We start from the raw sequence: 18,988 nt of genomic DNA, 5'->3' as shown, positions 1-18,988 counted from the left end.
CCATTTTTAACTTTCTGGACTTGAATTTGTCTATTTATCATTAAATTCTAAGGAAATTGAAAACAGGGATTGTCTTTTGCTTCTTTTTGGAGTTCCAGCACTCAGCATAGTGCCTGGCATGTGTTTAATAAATATTTACATGAGGAAGATCGAACTTCTTTATCAAGAAGTAGCTTATTACAATATGAACTGCTGGTGGAGTTGTGAATTGATCCAACCATTCTGGAGAACAATTTGGAACTATGCCCAAAGGGCGATAAAAGAATGTCTACCCTTTGATCCAGCCATAGCACTGCTGGGTCTGTACCCCAAAGAGATAATGGACACAAAGACTTGTACAAAAATATTCATAGCTGCACTCTTTATGGTGGCCAAAAACTAGAAAACGAGGGGATGCCCATCAATGGGGGAATGGCTGAGCAAATTGTGGTATATGTTGGTGATGGAATACTATTGTGCTAAAAGGAATAATAAAGTGGAGGAATTCCATGGAGACTGGAACGACCTCCAGGAAGTGATGCAGAGCGAGAGGAGCAGATCCAGGAGAACATTGTACACAGAGACTGATACACTGTGGTACAATTAAATGTAATGGACTTCTCTATTAGCAGCAATGCAATGACCCAGATCAAATCAGAGGGACTTATGAGAAAGGACACTTTCCACATCTGGAGAAAGAACTGTGGGAGCAGAAACACAGAAGAAAAACAACTGCTTGATTACATGGGTTGATGGGAATAAGGTTGGGGATGTAGACTCTAAATGATCATCTTAGTACAAACATCAACAGCATGGAAATAGGTCTTGATCAATGAAACATATAAAACCCAGTGGAATTGCACGTTGGCTATGAGAGGGGGTGAGGGGAGGAGAGAGAAAGAACATGAATCATGTCACCATGGAAAAATATTCTAAATTAATTAATTAAATAAACATTTTTAAAAAATGTGTGACAAAGGTTACAAAGGACCTGGTTTCAAATCCTACCTTTCACTACTTGTGAGACCTTAGATAACCTGTCCCCTTGGTTTCTTCATCTTTAAAGGAGTATGTTAGACAGGGTAGCCTTTGAAATCTCTTCTAGCTTCTGTGGTCCTACAAATGTTAATGTCCCTATTAGCACCAATGGTCTATTCTTTTATGAGGACTGAGTTGACTTACACTCTTTCTTTTCTGACCCATATTCAGAGTGGCCAAGAGGAATCAGAGAACTAAAAACTTACTCTCAGTAAACACATTGACAAATCTGAAGCCTGAAGCTAGAATTGGCAATGTAACCAAATCCAAATGACTAAAAAACACTAGACCATGACAGTCAACTCAAACATGTTCCGCTCAGCCTCCAAAATGTGTGTTTTACATTCACAATAAAATAAGTTTCTTGTTTCTGGAGTCAATGAATAGATTCAAATAATCTCTGTGGTCTCTGCCAAAACCATAATTACTCTAAACCACACTTTCTACAGGTAGGACAACGAGCCATATTTTGCATCTAACACAAGATTTTTTATTTCTAAATTCCCTGAGGGCATGAACTATATCTCTTTTATTTCCAGCTTCAGTACCTAGCTCAGTTCTTTGAATTAATGAATGAAAGAAGCATTTTTTAAAATTTACTATGACCAAGCTGAAGAGATAAAGCAAAAGCAGTATCAAACCTCAAAAAGCTTACAACTTGAAGTACCAATTAAAATCACATTTTCTATAGGAAGTCTTCTCCAAGCCTTCTTGAAAACACCAAACCAAACCCTCACCTTCCATTTTTTTAAACTCTTACCTTCTGTCTTAGAATGAATACTGTGTATTGACTCTAAGGCAGAAGAGTGGTAAAGGCTAGACAATGTAGGTAAAGTGACTTTCCCAGGGTCATACAGCTATGAAGTATCTGAGGCCAGATTTAAACCCAGAATTTTCTGTCTTTAGACCTGTCAATCCACTGAGCTAAACCCCGCAAGCTTCCTCAATCCTAGAGCCTTCCCTCTTATTTACTTGTTATTTATAGCTTGTTTTATATATATCGTCTGTTAACTCCCCCCATCAGATTGCAAATTCCTTCAGGGAAGTCTTTTGTTGTTGTTTTTTTTTGCTTCTTTTTGTAATCCTAGTGTTTAGCACAGTTCCAGACATATAGTAGATGCTTAATAAATGTTTACCGACTGACTGAGTACACACAAAAGGGAATGATGTCTAGGAGGAAACAAATAGCATGGGCTTCATAGAGATTTATTGAATAGTTGGGAAGTATGCTTTAGATTCTGTCAGAACATAGAATATCTCCAGCAGCCATACAGTTCAACAGTCCAATGAAAAAACATGACAATCAAATGATATATAACATGTAATTTTTCCCCTTTTGGATTCAGACAGCTCAAGACATGAGAGGTAGTTGAGACAAAGTCAACAGGGACTTACTTACCTGATGCTGTATAACACTTTGCCATTTTTTGAAATCCGAAGTAGCTTGTTGTCTGTGGTGACATCATGAAAGTTGGCACCTTTCTCATTGGCAAAGAATAAGTCTGGTTTCCAAATGGAGTCCAGCATAGATGGATCTAAATCCAGGGAGTCATCTGGGTATTCACTATAAGCCAGCCGAGAGTCATTCCACTGTTGCCTCAAAAAGATGTTCACTCTGTAGTCCTATAGAAATGCCACAGAGAAAGATGACTAATCCCCCATGCTGACCATGAGGGACCTACTTAATCTTTCCCATCATTCCCAGGGTTTCTGTTTTGCATTTCAGCAACCCATGCTTGGCTACACATATCAATAATACCAGTCATTTCAGTTGGAGCACCAAAACCAAATCTCTAAAGCCAGCAGTACAACATCCAGTGCATTAAATAACCAGTAGCTTTACTGTACTTTCTATCTTTAAAATTGGCATGCTGAATGGTGTGGACATACCTCCAAGTTAACATTTCTCTGGAAAGAGAAAGCTGCTGCTACAGCCAATTAAGGCAGGAGACTAAACATATATGACAAATCAGAATTGGTGTGTGTGGTATATAATTTATTTTATACCAGAAGGTCTGAACCTACTATTTTATTTATATATCAATCAATTCATATGAATTTGGATTCCTTAGGGGAATCTTGACAAAAGAAGAATTCTTATTAAGAAACCAAGAGTCGATAATGTAAAAGCAACAGTGAAAGCAAAACATTTCAAGAAATTTTAAATTCCAATTAGCCTGATAGGATCTTTTTGCCTTCAGACTTCCTTAATTGCTAGGCTTCTTTAACCCTTTTCTGGTCTATTTGTCTATGAACCCCTGTGCGTCTGGGTTTCAGCAGATACAGTTTTTAAAATAGTTAACAGACTACAATTGTTTGAGCAGTTTTTCTGAAGACATCTGTATCCTTCTATAAAAAATGGATCTGATGTTACAGATTATTATCTCCATGAATGTTTCTTGTATTTTTTGTTTGTTTGTTTTTTGTCTGAGTTGGTCTCTTCTATCATGCAGATTCACTGGAGATGTGCCCTACTACAGACTAACTCCTCAAAGGCATTTAAGATATGAGAATTATTTCCTCATTTGATATTTTAGACCCTATGGCAAATTAATCAGGATTGTATCTTGGGTCCAGTGATTATCCAGTGCTACTATGACCATTTCAAGCAAAACTTCACTCTGTTTTGATATGTATCTATCATCTTTTTCTCTATTCCATCATCTCTCCACCTCTCTCTCTCTCTCTCTCTCTCTCTCTCTCTCTCTATATATATATATATATATATATATATATATATATATATATATATATGTCTATATCTTCTATCATTTTCTCTGTCACCTCTCTACCGATTTTTCTCATTTTTTTCTTTTCCTTCATAATAATGTAAACACTTAGCTGTATTTTTTTAAAAACTCTTACTTTCTATCCTAGTAGTAATTCTAAGATTGAAGGGCATGGGCTACTTGCCCAGACACACACAGCTAGGAAGTGTTTGAGGCCAGATTTGAGCCCACATCCTCTTGATTCCACCCACTGAAGAATCTAGCTGACCTACTCAGCTTTATTGTTACTATTCATTCATATTTAAATTATTTGTATCACAGTGACTAAATGAGGATAGTCTCCCTATAACTAAGTTCTATACAAAGACATTCTTAGTACCTTGAGAAACATTAAGCACTACGAGTGGTAGCTGTAGAAAACAGTTTCTATACTTATCTGATGTCTTTTTTTTCTCACCTATTTCCTGGACTCTGACCTCTGTGACTGATTCAACATATATATAAATATTAGCACTCTGTATATACTTTCATTTGTCAAAAATAAGGACTATATTTGAGATAGATACCTATCAACTATTTGGCTGATATAAGGTCATTTCAGGGTGTGGTCAATGATTTCTCTTGGAAAGGATGCTCTATGCAATTCAGAATTAAGAAAAAGTCCATATTTTAGGTCTCTCTAAGAAAGGCTAAGGTATAGGATGAGTGTGAAGTATCTCACTGGATGTGTGGAAGAATAGTCTTTTGATTTGGAAAATTAATTGAAATTAAAATTTGCTTGGTATGGCCTGTAAATTAAATCTAGCAGACTAATCACCCTAAACAAAGATGAAACATTTTCTCACTGAGTAGCTCCATTGCAAATCATTTGCCAAATCCACAGTAGGGTGCTTTGGTTTCATCCCTAGCTCTTTACCCACAATGCTTTTGATATTATACACAGGAGGAGACATGTCCTCTTAAATTGCACCCAATTACTACTTTCCAAATCCCACTAGGGGACCAATGGATATATGTTTTTGTGTTGGGAATATGGGAGAGCATTTTATCTATATCTCATGTGGAGCAAATGGATTGGCATGTTGTTGTGAGACAAGGGTGGGAGCATTAGAAAAACAGAGATCAACACATAAATACCATTCTTCTGACTCCCATGAGCTTCTGCAGGCTCATACAGATACACTATGTAATCAGTCATCCACATCACTGAGAAAAAGTGAGATGGAACAGACAATTTAGAAATATTTTCAATACAAGTTTTCACAGCAGTTGGCATCTGGTTACAACATTAATCCCAGGTGTGTCTTTTTCTTGGAGGGGGTTAATTCATCTGATTTTCAATTTTGAGATTTGCATTTAGGAAAATGACTGATTCTCCCAATTTGCAATGTACTTTATAAATTGGTAAGTTCATGAGTGCTTTCCAACCACAAGGTTAACACTGACTATAGACTAATTTAAGATATATGAATATACACACACATATACGTGTATAAAGAAATAAATGAATTTTTCCTAGATTTGAGAGTTAGAAAAATAGATTTTAATAGAATGGATTTGCTATAGAAAATAAGTGAAGTTTAACTTTTCTTACAGCTAGAGAATACATGCTTTCCTTCTTTGTAAAAATGTTCTCAAATTTTCAATGATGATAAATATCCTAACAAAACTTGACTCCTAAGCCAAAGGCATCTCAAAAGTCTCAGGATACCCACATGTTTGTAGATCTGTGAATCCCTATCCAGAGGCAAGGAACTAGATAGATAACTCAATGAAATCTATTACTGTTTTATGAGTCGGTGACTCTAATTTTTCCTGGCAGGTGTAAAAATGTGATCTAGCACAGGTACACTATAGTATTTCCTCATCTTATATCCTCTCAAACAGGAGAAGGTTTAAGTGGGGTTTACATCTTTCATTGTCTCTATTTTTGCTTCAAGTTCCTAATGAAATATTAATTTAGGAAATACTGAGTTCCATGTTGAAATATATACTATGTTTCCCTTTGAAGGGCATTTATTCACTGAGGATAGCCATAATATATCATCTCATTTCACTTTATTTTTCTTTTATTTATTCTCTCTCACTATTTCACAATATAAATCAGCCCAAATGAAACAATTGTTCTTTAATTCATTATTTCCCCAAATATATATAGTCAACAACATGGCATAGTAGATTAAGGACTGGCTTTGGAGTCAGGAAAGACTAGTCCTGCCTCTAATATATAGTAGCTGCCTGTTGTTGGGCAAGTCACTGATTAATCTCTCAGTACCCTTAGGCAACTCTGCGAGACTATGAGTTATTAGGCAGTTGCCCAATTAGAGTTACACTAAAAATTATCCACACAATTAAAAAAAAGTCAGCCTCAGCTATAGCAGTACTTCCATATCCTGGTGTCAGTTTATGTCAGATTTAGCACTTAAAATACATCTAATAATGATGATTAATAGTAATAATTAATACTTATGAAGTGCTTGTTGTGTGCTAGGCACTGTGCTAAGCACTTTACAATTATTATTATCTCATTTGATCCTTGTGACAACTCTACAAAGCAATTGCTATTATCATCCCCACTTTATAAATGAGGAAACTGAGGTAAACAGAGGTTAAGTGACTTGCCCAATGCCACATAACTAGTAAACATCTGAGACTGCATTTGAATTCAGGACTTCCAAATTCAAGGCTTAGAGATCTGTCAATCCCCCAAGCCACCTTCTGACATTTCATGAATTATTCAACTTTACAATGATTTTTCCTTTATTCTGAAATCATTCAGTACTTCTAGTAGACTGAACTGCATATTCATTCTGCTGAAATTATATTGTCTTGCAAAAATTTCCTTGTCATTTCTTTCATATATCTTCTCTCTCCAACTAGAATGTAAGGTTTCCAGGACAAGAACTCTGTTCATTCTCCTACATTGCCTAGCAGGTTGCTGAGTCCCCTATTTAGCTAGAGAACATCATTTTCCTCACTTCCAGTTTGTTAGCCTCTGCTAAGGGGAAATCGGTTTGAATTAGAGGTTTGTAGGAAATTGTCTCATGTGGTAAGAATAGTCATTAGCATTCAATTTTAGTTTAAAAATCAAGGTCAACTTATATGCCAGATCATCTTACATGCCACAATATATAGTATATCCTAATTTCTTACTGGCGAAGTAAAGACTTGGCAAATTTAGTTTTCTGTTACTGCTGAAGAATATAAATTCTGTTATGAACATTAGAGAATATATGGGGCTACTTAAGAAATATGTGGCAGTGTATTCATTATAGTAGTTGACCACAGACCCTTTGGTACAGAGGGAGGACAACCATCATGTCTTGTTCTGAGTATTCTTTGTAGCCAGAGACCAAATGAGCAGCTATCAAACTTCATTTCCCTCACTATGCCAGAGTATCGAGGAAGACATCCATGCATTCCTTAAATGGGAAGAGTGGGCAATTTTGAGATTATTTTATCTATCTACTTCTCCATTCTTTGGTCGACCAGAACACCCATATGCTGTGAGAGATTAAAGACATCATTTAGCCTTCTGTAACCTGCCAGCCCTCATAAAATTTACATTCTACCTGGCCATTTTGGTGCCTTTCACCCTCTTTTTTTATAGCTTAGAAATAAAAAGAGAAATTTATTAATTTGGAATTCATGTTGAAGTAACTTGGAGGACAGCATAGACGGGATGCTGTCTCACATTGGAGATGTGTTCTGGACTTTTTATAGTCTTATAATAACAGGGGTCTGAATAACAAAGGATGTGCCTTTCACCCTCTTACCCCACTTCCCTTGCCCTGCTACTTTTGCAGCTCTGGAATGATAATTAAATATATATATGTAAGACATGCTACCCTATGCACAATTGTTCATGAAAGGGTCTTACAACATGAATTTACATAAAGGACACCAAGTTGGTCTTGCTAAGTTTACCTTTTCTTATCAGCCTTGATAAACAACAAAAACTGACCCTTAAAAACTAGGCATGTTTGTTAATCTTCCAATTATTGATCACTCACTACTATAGCTCTGAGTTTAGAAGTCTAATTTGGGACTGAACAAAACTTCTTCCCTGGATTGCTACAAGTCATCTAAATAGAGATTCTATCATTCTCATTCCCTTGTAACTTTGTGAGGCCAGATATGTTTTAGAATAATATACATACCATGATAGTGATCCATTAGAAATGCAGTCCTTGGTCTAAAAAAATTCCCATTTTGAATGGAATACATCCACACCTCTTGTGACAATTTCAAAGTTATAAATTTCTATCTAATTCAGAAATACCCTGGGGGTAGCAGAATCACCATTACTTTCAACTAGATTTTTGCCAGACATTTAAATGACCAATTGGGTCACATTAAACGGATTCTTCAGATAAAAAATTCTTGCCACATTTCTGGGAACAAATCCTTAGTAGATTTCACCTTTGTAAATTTCATTGTAGTATGGAAAAAAATGCAAAGATGGCCGAAAATAGGCTCTTGCTATTTGTTCTTAAATGCAAAATCTTCCTGATATCAAGAAGAGGTCTTTATTTCTTAGAATTCAGAACCACAAGACAATTAAGTAGCAGGATTCATCTCAAAGAATTTAGGAACTTTAAATGACCACCTACTCCTCTCAATAAGAAAACACCAAGGAATTCCCTAAAATATATCAATCAAATCCAAAATTAAAGCAAAAGCTGATTCTGGGTTTCTGTGATTTAGCTCTTAGGATTTAATCCTTGCAAGCTAATGTAGGTGAAGTAGTTCATAAACCTTACAGTACTATTGAAGGGTCAGTAATCATTATCATTATTATTTCTGATCAAATCGCCCAAAGGTGAAAACTTTAATAAAGTCATCCATTTTTGATTTATAATGTTCAAAGATCTCTGAGAACTTTTAAATCCTTTAAATTGTTTAAAGTTCAAAGTAAGGCTATCTAATGCTTTAAGTGACATCATGAAGGCCCACCTTGCCCTTTCCAAAAAAAAAAAAGTGGAAATGGCAGCTGAGTTAGTGGGGAGGGGAAGAAGCCTTGGTTCTAGCACCAGACAGTACCCTGAACTAGAAAAACATGGTGCTAATGCTCAATAAGCCATCCTTATGATCTTGGGAAGATTTGAACAATGTCTACTTTTAGCAGTTCATTCCAGGGGTGCAAGAGGATCATACCTTTGATTTGGGGCAGAAATTCCATTTTTGAAAGCAAATCGTTTCATTTCATGTCAAAGCCACAATTGGAAAAAAGAAAAATGAGTTTTAAAAGCCAAATGAACGTCGTTGTCTCAAAGAAGAAAGGGGCAAAAAAGCAGCATAAGCATCTCTCCTTGACCATGCAACTCAATTTACTCTAAATAGCAAAGTAGAGGTGCCACTGATAGCAGGTCCAGACAACATTGTCAGAATACTTTAGAAATGATCCTCAGTGAAGGGACACTTCCCTAAATTTTTAGGAAGCCACTCAGCAGCCCATTGCTTAACCACACCTCCAAACACCTGCACAGAGTACAAAGGAAAACAAAGATACCAAACAGCTTCTGTTTTCATTGACTTGAATATTTAGCCTTCTTGCATTGATGAACATTGAAAAGGTGCACATTTACATATCTGATAGACAGTAAAATGCAATGAGGGGATTTAATCAAAGCAATGAAAGTCTTATTAATGCAATCAGCATTAGGTCGTGCAAATATTGTCATTGAATGCCATCCTGTGAAGCTAGTGATGGAGTTGAATTGGACCACTTCAAATTCTGTCCCTTTTTCTGTAGGATAGAGCAATAGGGGAGAGACTGACATTGAATGCCACAGCCCAGACTATACACTTTTTCCAGTATTTCTTCTGTGGCTCTAATGAGATCTGGAGAGAGGCAGCTGCAATGTGGTAGATTTAGAGCTGGAATGGGAGCCAGGACAACCTGGGTTCAAAAACCACCTCTGACACATACTGGCTATGAGATATGGGCAAGTCCCTGAATCTTTAAGTGCCCTAAGCAACTCACAAAGACCTTCAATTGCATTGGTAGATGGACTTTTTCATTAGGGAGATCCATATACTGAGGAAATCACAAGTCCAGTCTCTTTCCCCTGTGAAACTTTTATTATCATAATGAAATAAATCTCATTTGGATTGGAAGTATTACTATCTTATTCTCTCTCATGAGAGATTCCCTGACTGTTATATTTTGAGTTCATATTAAGTCCTGTCTGTAAGGAGTAAAGTATTCTTATGGTAAAACTGAATTCATTCTTTTTAATTTCTACAATCTCCCCAAGAAAAATAATTCTCTAAATGGCATATGCCCTAGCAGCGTAAATGATATAATTTGTACTCCCCAAAGATGAACTCTTTGCTTCTTGCTATGCAGTACCAACAGGCTCATAATTTGTTTTACTATTTATGTTTTCCTATGAGCCATTTCAGTGCTTTGCTTTTCTTTTTTTGAAAACATAGGTTTTTACTATTATCATATATAACATAATATATAATATAGCAATAAAATAATGCATATATTTTGTCACACATATGTAATAAATTATAATAAATATGCTTAGCCACAATGTGAATTGTTTGTTTTTTTAAAATATTGAGCAAGAATCCTAGTGTTTTATGGTCGTGCAAATTTGAACTTCTCTGATGTCTCAGAGCCCTAAAATAAATGAGTGTATGAGCAAAGAGGTATTTTATTGACTATCTAAAATTCAGTCTATAGCTTCTAGTGGCAAATGTGGTTATTTCTCATGTCATTATGATTGGGACTCAAAGCAAAGGAAGAATGGTCTCAACGATCTCTTAAATCATTTTTTTAAACCATTACTAAGTATTGACTCCAAAGCAGAAGATGATAGGGGTAGACAATTGGGGGTAAGTGACAGGTCACACGAGAAAGTGTTTGAAGTCAAATCTGAACCCTGGAGATGTCCAGTCTCCAGGCCTTGCTCTCCATCCACTGAGTCACCTAGTGACCCCTTTAATCTTTTTTATAGAGTGACTCAATATCAACTATGATAATCTTCAATGGATTTAGAGTCAGAGAACTTGAAACTGAATCCTAGTCCTATCACCTGTTACCTATAGACTTTTCCCTGTGTATAATGAGGAAGTAATACTAGGTCAATCTATCAGTAAGTATTTACTGCATTTACTATGGGACAGGCACTGTGCCTTTAAGCTCTGGGGACCCAAAGCAAGAAATCGAGAACAAAAGGGAGTGTTAAAAAAAAACAAAACAAAACAAACAAGCATTGCTCAGAGTGGTTGATATCAAAACAAAAAAAATGTATTCATGGCCTTTTTAGATGTTAGTGTTGTCCTATAACATGAACATTTAAACCTTCACTATTTTTTCCTGAGTTTTTATGATATTTTAAACCTTCATCTATTTTCCTGAGTTTCTATCATATTAATCAATTAACAAACACTTGTTAAGATTCAACCATGTGCCGGGTATAGTTCATAGACTGGCTGAAGTAATTTCCATAATTTTTTTTGCATGTTGTATATTATCTTCAATTCAATTGAATCTATTTGTGGTAGTGAATGTCCCCCAATAACATTTTCCTCCAGTTTCATATAATAGCATGAAGCTGATCCCAGGTCCCTGAAAGCTATGATCAAAGATTACATTCAAGGAAGCAAGTGGACAGAAGGGTCCAAGGAAGCTGGGTCTAGAATTGAGAAGATCTAATTTAGAAAACCTGCCCTCAGACATTTAATAACTATGTGACCCTGGTCAAGTCAATTAAACTCTGTCTCAATTTCCTCAACCATAAAATGGGGACAATAATAGCATTTATGTCTCAGGGTAGAAATAATACTTGTAATACAGTGCTTAGCACAGCACTTAGTAAATGCTTGTTACCTTTCCTCCTTTCTCAAGTCCTACCAAGCTGAAAAAAAAAAGCCTCTCCATGTATGGGTCTAACGATAGACTATAATCTGTGGTCTGAGAACCAGCCTTGCTAGGCTCAAAGAACCTCATCGTTGAAGGCAAAGGAGGAACACAACCACCCACTCTGACAAAATGATACTTTTACAGAATTACAGAAATAGAGAATCCAGGAAATCTAGGTAGTAGAAATTATAGCAAATGTTTCTGGAGAGTAAAATAAATTCTCTGGAGTCCTGATATATAGCACAATTTGTGCTAAAATGGACTAGCAAATAAAGTCTATCTTTGGGAAGCTAATTAGTTAAGTACCAAAGGCAGTCTGTACTTTTTACAAGATTTACATTATAGTGAAGACTGTGTGTCTTGAATTTCCATCACATCTATAAAAACCTTCCTATTGCTTGGATTCCAGGTTTATTCAGCTAACTAAAATATTCATAAATGTGATTCTTCATTGCTATGCAATCTCTTTGAAATCTAGTCAAATGATTGTTCTCAAAAGTCCTTTCACTGATGGAATTTGTTTTTTTTTAAACATTAAACAAAGAACTTGCCATCTTTTTAAAAAACAATGTATAAGGATAAATAGTCCCTCTTAAATGTGAGCTGAACGGGAGCTTGGCACTCAATATAATCTCTCCCAAATGTGCAATAGCTCTCTTCTATCCCACAATGCACTCCTTTACAAGATGGCTTCAATGGTCAGTCCCACTCACCATTGTAGTTTCTGCTATTGAACCAAAGCTGTTGATAAATATGTTGCAGGTAACATTTACAGGAGGCCCTGCAAGTTGAACAATAAATAGAAAAAATTGACAGGTTGTGTTCATGACATATATCAAGTATTGTGTTTTTCTTGCCCGTGGTATTGTAGCACTTACCATTGTGGTCTCTGTGACTGATCCAAAACTGTTGATAAAAATATTGCAAGTAACGTTTACTGGAGGACCTGTGGAATGCAATAAGAATTTTGCAATAGACATTGAGCCAACAGGAGAGCCCCACCAACATCCGTGCCAACTGGTGGAGAGAGGTGGACGTAACAAAGAAGACAGTGAGATTTCAAGTGCAGAAGCCACCTAGAGGAACATAACTCTATCAATCCTTTACATGATTAATTTCAAGCATTTACTCATCAATGACAATTTCGTATTAAGATCTACTCTGAAAATTCTGAACTAGCACTTTGTGTGTCATTGCTGGGATCGTTTGGGTAGAAATTGGGTTACAGAGCTCTCTTTTTGTGGGTGGATGGTCATGCTCTTTGGTCATGAAGATGATTAATATTACCAACAATTAAACACCCCCACTGCCGATGCAGCAGTGACATAGCAGTAAGCTGTCACTCAGGAGCTCTTTTGGTGACAAGCTAGAAAGCATGCCTGCTTATGGATGCTCCATCTACTATAATTGGAATCTGTGAGGCAGTTTGAACTAAGTGAGCTCATTTTGCAGCAGTAGACAACTGCCTACATTTTCCAATCTCTCCATAAAAAGGAATAAAAGCAAACTTTAAGAAAAAAATAAGAGTAAAAAGAATTTAAGAAAACTTTAAAAGGATTTAAAACTAAAGTATCTTAAGAAATAAATAGAGTAGTTTCCACAGTATACTTGTCTTGTTGACTCATGATATGAGACACAAGGAGGGGTGTTCTATGGCTTCTGCGAGGTTGACCTATGGTGAATTAGAAGCAGAGCCCAGCCTGGTCTTCTCTACATATCCCCGTTTATAAATTTGGGAGTGACTATTTGGTCTTTTTTCTTCCCCCTTTCAGTCTATAACTAATTATCTCCTTATTTCATTGCCAGGGAATGCTATTTATTGTCAATGAATTTTCCCTGTGATTTTTGGAGAATAATAAATTATAGAAGTGAAACATTCATTCATTTATTCACCCCAGCAGGAGCTTCCCTCTCACTTCTTCACTGAGGCATAGCACCTGGTGCCAGATATGACCCAGATGTCCTTGTGCCTGTAGGACAGTGGATCTAAATGGAATAGACCTTGGTATCAAGTGTCCCTAGAAGGTTAAACCCCAAACCACAACTTGTACATAGGATTTCTGAACTATACTGCTCCAAGTTAGGAACTCGAATTCAGAGCATACAGCATTGGTCAAGGCAGCCTATTGGACTGACATAATCCAGCAGCATAATGAGTCATTTAGGGATCATGCAGGGAAACTCTTGGTAAAAGGAAAATGATTGTCATTTTTACTTTCTTAAATTAAGTGACCCATCTATAGTGGAAAAACATATTTGGATAATGAATGTTTTGGAAGTCTTAAAATACTGGAAAATCAATTCATATTTACCATATTCTTTCTTTTTTTCAAACTGCATTTGAACAAAAGTAAATATAGCCTTAGTAGTTTTACTTTTATTTTCTTTTAAGTTTCCACAGCTCTCTCCCAACCCCCAGAATTCCAGAAGATACCCTGCCTTGGTGATTGGTCCCCTGTCTACATTTCCTCTGCTTACCTCCTTTCTTAACTGCCATCAATTTAACCAGCAGCATAATGAATACGTATTCTTTTACCTACACTTCTATTTCCTAGTTAAACATTTTTTGAGGAGGTAAAGAGAAATGTCAAGACATGGAAAATTGGATTGCAATTGGTTTCCTCTGCCTCCTCAATGGAGAATTTCTTTTTGGTGATTGTCTAAGTAAAATAAATTCTTTTAAAAAAATAACACATTCATATAATGCTGTAGAATTAAAGTAAAAAGAAACAGAAAAGGTTAGAAAATGAAAAGTAGTATTTTTGAATAGTACTTTCTGATATTGTCAACCAAATTCTAACTTAATTATACCAAATACCAAAAATGTTAGAGAAAGTTCTGCAAATTGAATTAAGACTTTTGGGGAAACCTGTATTAGTGAGAGACAGCAAGATATTGCCCATTGTCTTGTTATTTTTTGTAATAAATAGAAAGATGTGCTTGGGTTCTTGCAAGATAACCAAACTACATCAGACAAAGACCATGTATGTTGTGATAAAATGGGGTGCTGAGAAAAGGTAGGGTGCATTCAACGAATGTCAGAAATTAGGTATCTCACTTTATCTATGGTAATTTTTATCACAAAAAGTCACAGTTGATGCAAAGGGATGTCTGCCATCTAATTTTTCAAGAATTAGTGAACAAATGCTCATGCACTGAACTGGGTCATGATGAGAAACTTTCTCTGATCTCCAAGACATTTCATACCTCTCCGAAACAGAAATTATGTGCTTAAGATAAAAGTAAAGCTCCTTCAGCTATCTCCATTGTCTAGGACATAACAAATCCAAATGAAAGTTTTAAAAAATCAACTGATGCCTACCCTGAGCTCACTCAGGAACCCCAAACCCACCACTCCTCATATCACAAAGTTTCCACTTCTTTCTGAGTTTATCTCCACCTCTCTAATATTTCTTTCTTTTCTTCTACTTGTATAATTACCACTTCAATTCAGATCTTCATCAATTCTTCCTAAGACTCCAGTAGTTTTCTAATAAATATATGTGTATATATAGACATACACATGCATACACTTACATGCATACACATACACATACATACCATACTATATATGGCTTAATGCAGGCATGTGTTACCCTTGACTATACATATTTGTAATAGGTATTATTTTTCTTGCTTTTTCAGTAGGTGGGGTGGAGGAAATGAGTTGGAGAGAATTTGAAATGAAAATAAAATAAAATTGAATTAAAAACACTTTTCATATTATCATCTAGATGATGAAAACACTACTGCATCCAAATTTCTCATCTAGCTTCCAAGATCCTCTATGATTATGTCCCATTCCAACAATGCATCTTTAGTTCCTGCTACTCTCTACCATGACAGATTTGTTGCCCTCTGTGTCATTCCTCTCACTGACTTACACAAACTCCAAATTAATTTCGTATCTTGCCTTTGCTTGCAATGTCTCCTAGTCTTGCATACCCTTTCTCCCTTTTCTGAGTTGATCCAAATTCCACACATCCTCATCTGACTATTTCCTCCTCGCCAAATGTCCTAGACCACATTGTTTTCTGTTTCCACACTTTCTATTATAGCACATTTCATGCAAATTAGCATATTTATTCATTTATTCAAATTTATTGAATTTCTACAATAAACTAAGGAACAAGTATGTGTTGCAAACAAGGGTAACCCTTTCTTTTAAAGAGCTTGCAATCCATCAAGGAAGATAAACACAAAATAGGTATAGAATTAATATGAGGATCACAACTTAGCTGTATTTGTAAGAATGAATATAGTTTGCCAGCTCCGCACTCCTACTTATGTTGAAAAGTCAAACTCTAGGGTAATTAACATTGCTCTGGTTCTGTCTTCTCAGAGTATGATGGGAGTAGAAAGGAATTTACTTATTCTAAACCTAAAGTGGAATTGCAGTAATTGTTACCACTATACACAAACCCTACATTATCTCCACCATATGACTTTCACTCCTGCTTACAGGCCATTGAATAGTACTAAAAGAAGTCATGTTACCATGCTTACTAAGGATGTTTTAGCTCTATTAGGTAGGTCCATATTGAAACAAGGCAGTTACTTTATTATTCTCTAATTAGAATTTCAGCTATTGTTCTAAGTCTTCTCTTCTATCCTTAAGCCTTTCTTATCAACTCCCTTCTCTCTGTAACCTGGTTATTTTTTATGCCTCTATGTATGTAAAGGCAAATTTGAATCTAACCTGGTAGAGAAAATGAGAGATATGACTTGATGCTAAGTACTTGTATAAGGGAAAGAGTTGGTTCCAAAGATTTTTGGGGAGAGACAAATGTGGTTATAAAGACTCTTCCAGAAAGCTACATAAAGAAAGAAGCAGTTGATATGTGGAAGGAGCTGGCTTCTCAACACATCTTTGATTTTTAGTTTACTTTCCTAAAGACTGCTAGAATGGGAAGACTCTCTAGAATGGTTCCTTTCTCTTGGTTTGAACTGAGATCATGTCTCCTTTCCAGCTAATAAATTCACTTGTTTTTGTATATCCTTTGATATATTTTAAAATGAATAATTTATATGATTTCCATTTTCTTAAATAAATGAGTTTACTCATTATTTACTTTCTGTGATGATCTTTTCAATTCTTCCCTATATACTGACACATTTCTAGAAGCCTTTAAACAAAGTCCTCAAAATTTTCCTTTGAGTCTACTATCTGCTCCCCAAGCTATCATCCTATCTCTCATCCTTTTCATATTCAATTTTTGTTACAACTTCAGAGCCATCCTAGCCTTTAATCTCCACTCTCCTTCACTCCTCATTCATTCAGTTGCCAAGTCTTGTTGAGTCTACCTCCATCTCTCGTATATGTCTCCCTGTTCCTTTGTCTGTATAACTACCACTCTAGTTTTGATCCTCTTCAACCTTCTTATATTTTTGTGATAGTCTTCTTATTACTAGGTTCAAATCTCGTTTCTTTCCAGTTCATGCTCTATATAACTGCCAAAAATGATTTTATACTTGCATAGGTCATATTCCTGTTATACTCCTTTGCAAAAAGTTCTAATAATCCCTCTTGTCTCTACAGTAAAGTATAAACTCATCTATTTGGTGTTTAAAATCTTTCACAATATTGATATCCCATCCTAACTTTCCAACATCATTATATATTCATGCACTCCAAGTCTCAGCCTATTTGTCCTATTTCCTTTTCCTCATGTTCAACATTACATCCTCTGTTTCTATGACCTTGCACAGATTGACCATCATCCCTAGAGTATACCTACTTCTCAATTCCATTTTTTTCAGAATACCAAATTTCCTTGAGATCTCAGTTCAAACGCCAGCTGCTACATAAGGTTTTTCTTGACTTTCCTTACCACTCCTCCCAACTTCCAGTGCCTCCTATGCTCCTCAAATTATGATGAAATTACTTATTATATATTTCATATTTACTCCCCTGTGTACATATTATTACCCTCCAACCCCATATGCTCTGAAGGGCAAGGACTGTTTTGTTTTTGTTTTGTATTCCTGTATAATGTATGATGCACCTAGTAGGCACTTTTTATTGTTGTTGTTCAGTCATTTCAGTTATGTCTAAATCTTTGTGACTCTATTTGGGGTTTTCTTGGCAAAGATACTGAAGAGGTTTTCCATTTCCTTCTCCACCTCATTTCACAGATGAGGAAATAGAGGTAAACAGAGTTAAGTGATTTGCCCATGATTGCAGAGCTATTAAGTATCTGAAGCTGATTATACAATTAAGTATCTGAAGCCAGATATAAAAATTCCTGACTCTGGGTCCAGTGCTCTATTTACTGTACCACCTAGGCACTTAGTAAATGAATAAATGTCAAATTAAACTGATAGAATACATTCTTGGAATCCATGACATAGTACAGAAAGGGGAAAATGTTTTATAGTGGGATACTCTATATAGTTTTCCAACTAAATGATTTTAGGGATCAAGTGAAATCATTATTACACTGACTTCTACTGAAAGATGAATATTACCAATCTGCAAGGATGTGTAATTGATCTGTATGGGCAATTCCCTCTAAAGATTTATACTGTGTTTCCTTTATATCTTAGGTTTTGTTGTTCAGTCATTTCTGTCACATTCAAATTTTGATGCCCCCATTTGAAGTTTTCTTGGCAAAGATATTGGTGTAGTTTGCCATTTCCTTCTCTTGTTCATTTTATAGATGAGGAAACTGAGGCAAACAGGATTTAAGTAACTTTCCCAGGATCACACAACTAGTAAAGGTCTACAGGTTTTAACTCATGTCTTCCTGAGTCTAGGTCCAGCACTATATCCATTGCTTCACACAGCTGCCTGTATCAGAATATTGAGTTGTGAATTGCCCTAGCTACATATATTTCACTGTATGGTTCCCCCTTTTTCCTGGTAAGTTAAATTTATATCCACTCTACCCTGTGAGTATTGGTGAAAGAGTGTAGCCCCAGATGAGTGGAATATTATTATTCAACTTCTTTTGTTTTCTATGGAGTAAATGTTTTGTTTTAAATATTAGTAGATTTATCTTGGTTAATTGTTAATGGGAATTAACAGTGGTAGGGGTTTTTAAGGGACAATGTTAGTAGGAATCGCAGGATCATCTTTAGAAGTATTAGTAAATTATTACAGTTGTCCTCCTTCTGACATTATACTGACAAGTGGAGAGCCTAGTTAGCCCAGAGAGAAAATAGAAAGGCTAATATTTTCCTAGACATCTCAAAGGTCTGGGATGACAACAGAAATGAAGCTAGATGCCCGGCCAAAGTATTCAATGTAGAATCTTTGAATGGTACAGCTGGAAGGGATCTTAGAGATCTAAATATATCATTTTACAGATGAGGAAATTGCATTCTAGAGATGTGAAATGACTTGCACAAAATCCCAGTTCTT

At 35.8% G+C, this 18,988-nt stretch overlaps 1 protein-coding gene across 2 annotated transcripts in view; it reads right to left on the bottom strand.

Annotated features, from left to right (window-relative positions):
* Positions 1-18,988, bottom strand: part of GLRA2 (glycine receptor alpha 2) — a 323,328-nt gene that overhangs the window by 214,001 nt on the left and 90,339 nt on the right. Inside the window, exons 4-5 of one of the 2 annotated variants that reach the window (XM_001364618.4) lie at positions 12,504-12,571; positions 2,417-2,640 (exon numbers count right to left, since the gene is read on the bottom strand). In XM_001364618.4, the coding sequence (XP_001364655.2) occupies positions 2,417-2,640; positions 12,504-12,571 (292 nt within the window). Of the gene's footprint in view, positions 1-2,416; positions 2,641-12,338; positions 12,407-12,503; positions 12,572-18,988 lie in introns of both variants that reach the window. The other variant, XM_001364558.4, reaches the window with a different exon arrangement.

Source organism: Monodelphis domestica, chromosome 8, assembly GCF_027887165.1.
Source record: "Monodelphis domestica isolate mMonDom1 chromosome 8, mMonDom1.pri, whole genome shotgun sequence".
Taxonomy (NCBI): Eukaryota; Metazoa; Chordata; class Mammalia; order Didelphimorphia; family Didelphidae; genus Monodelphis; species Monodelphis domestica.
This window is presented reverse-complemented; position numbering and strand designations above follow the sequence as displayed.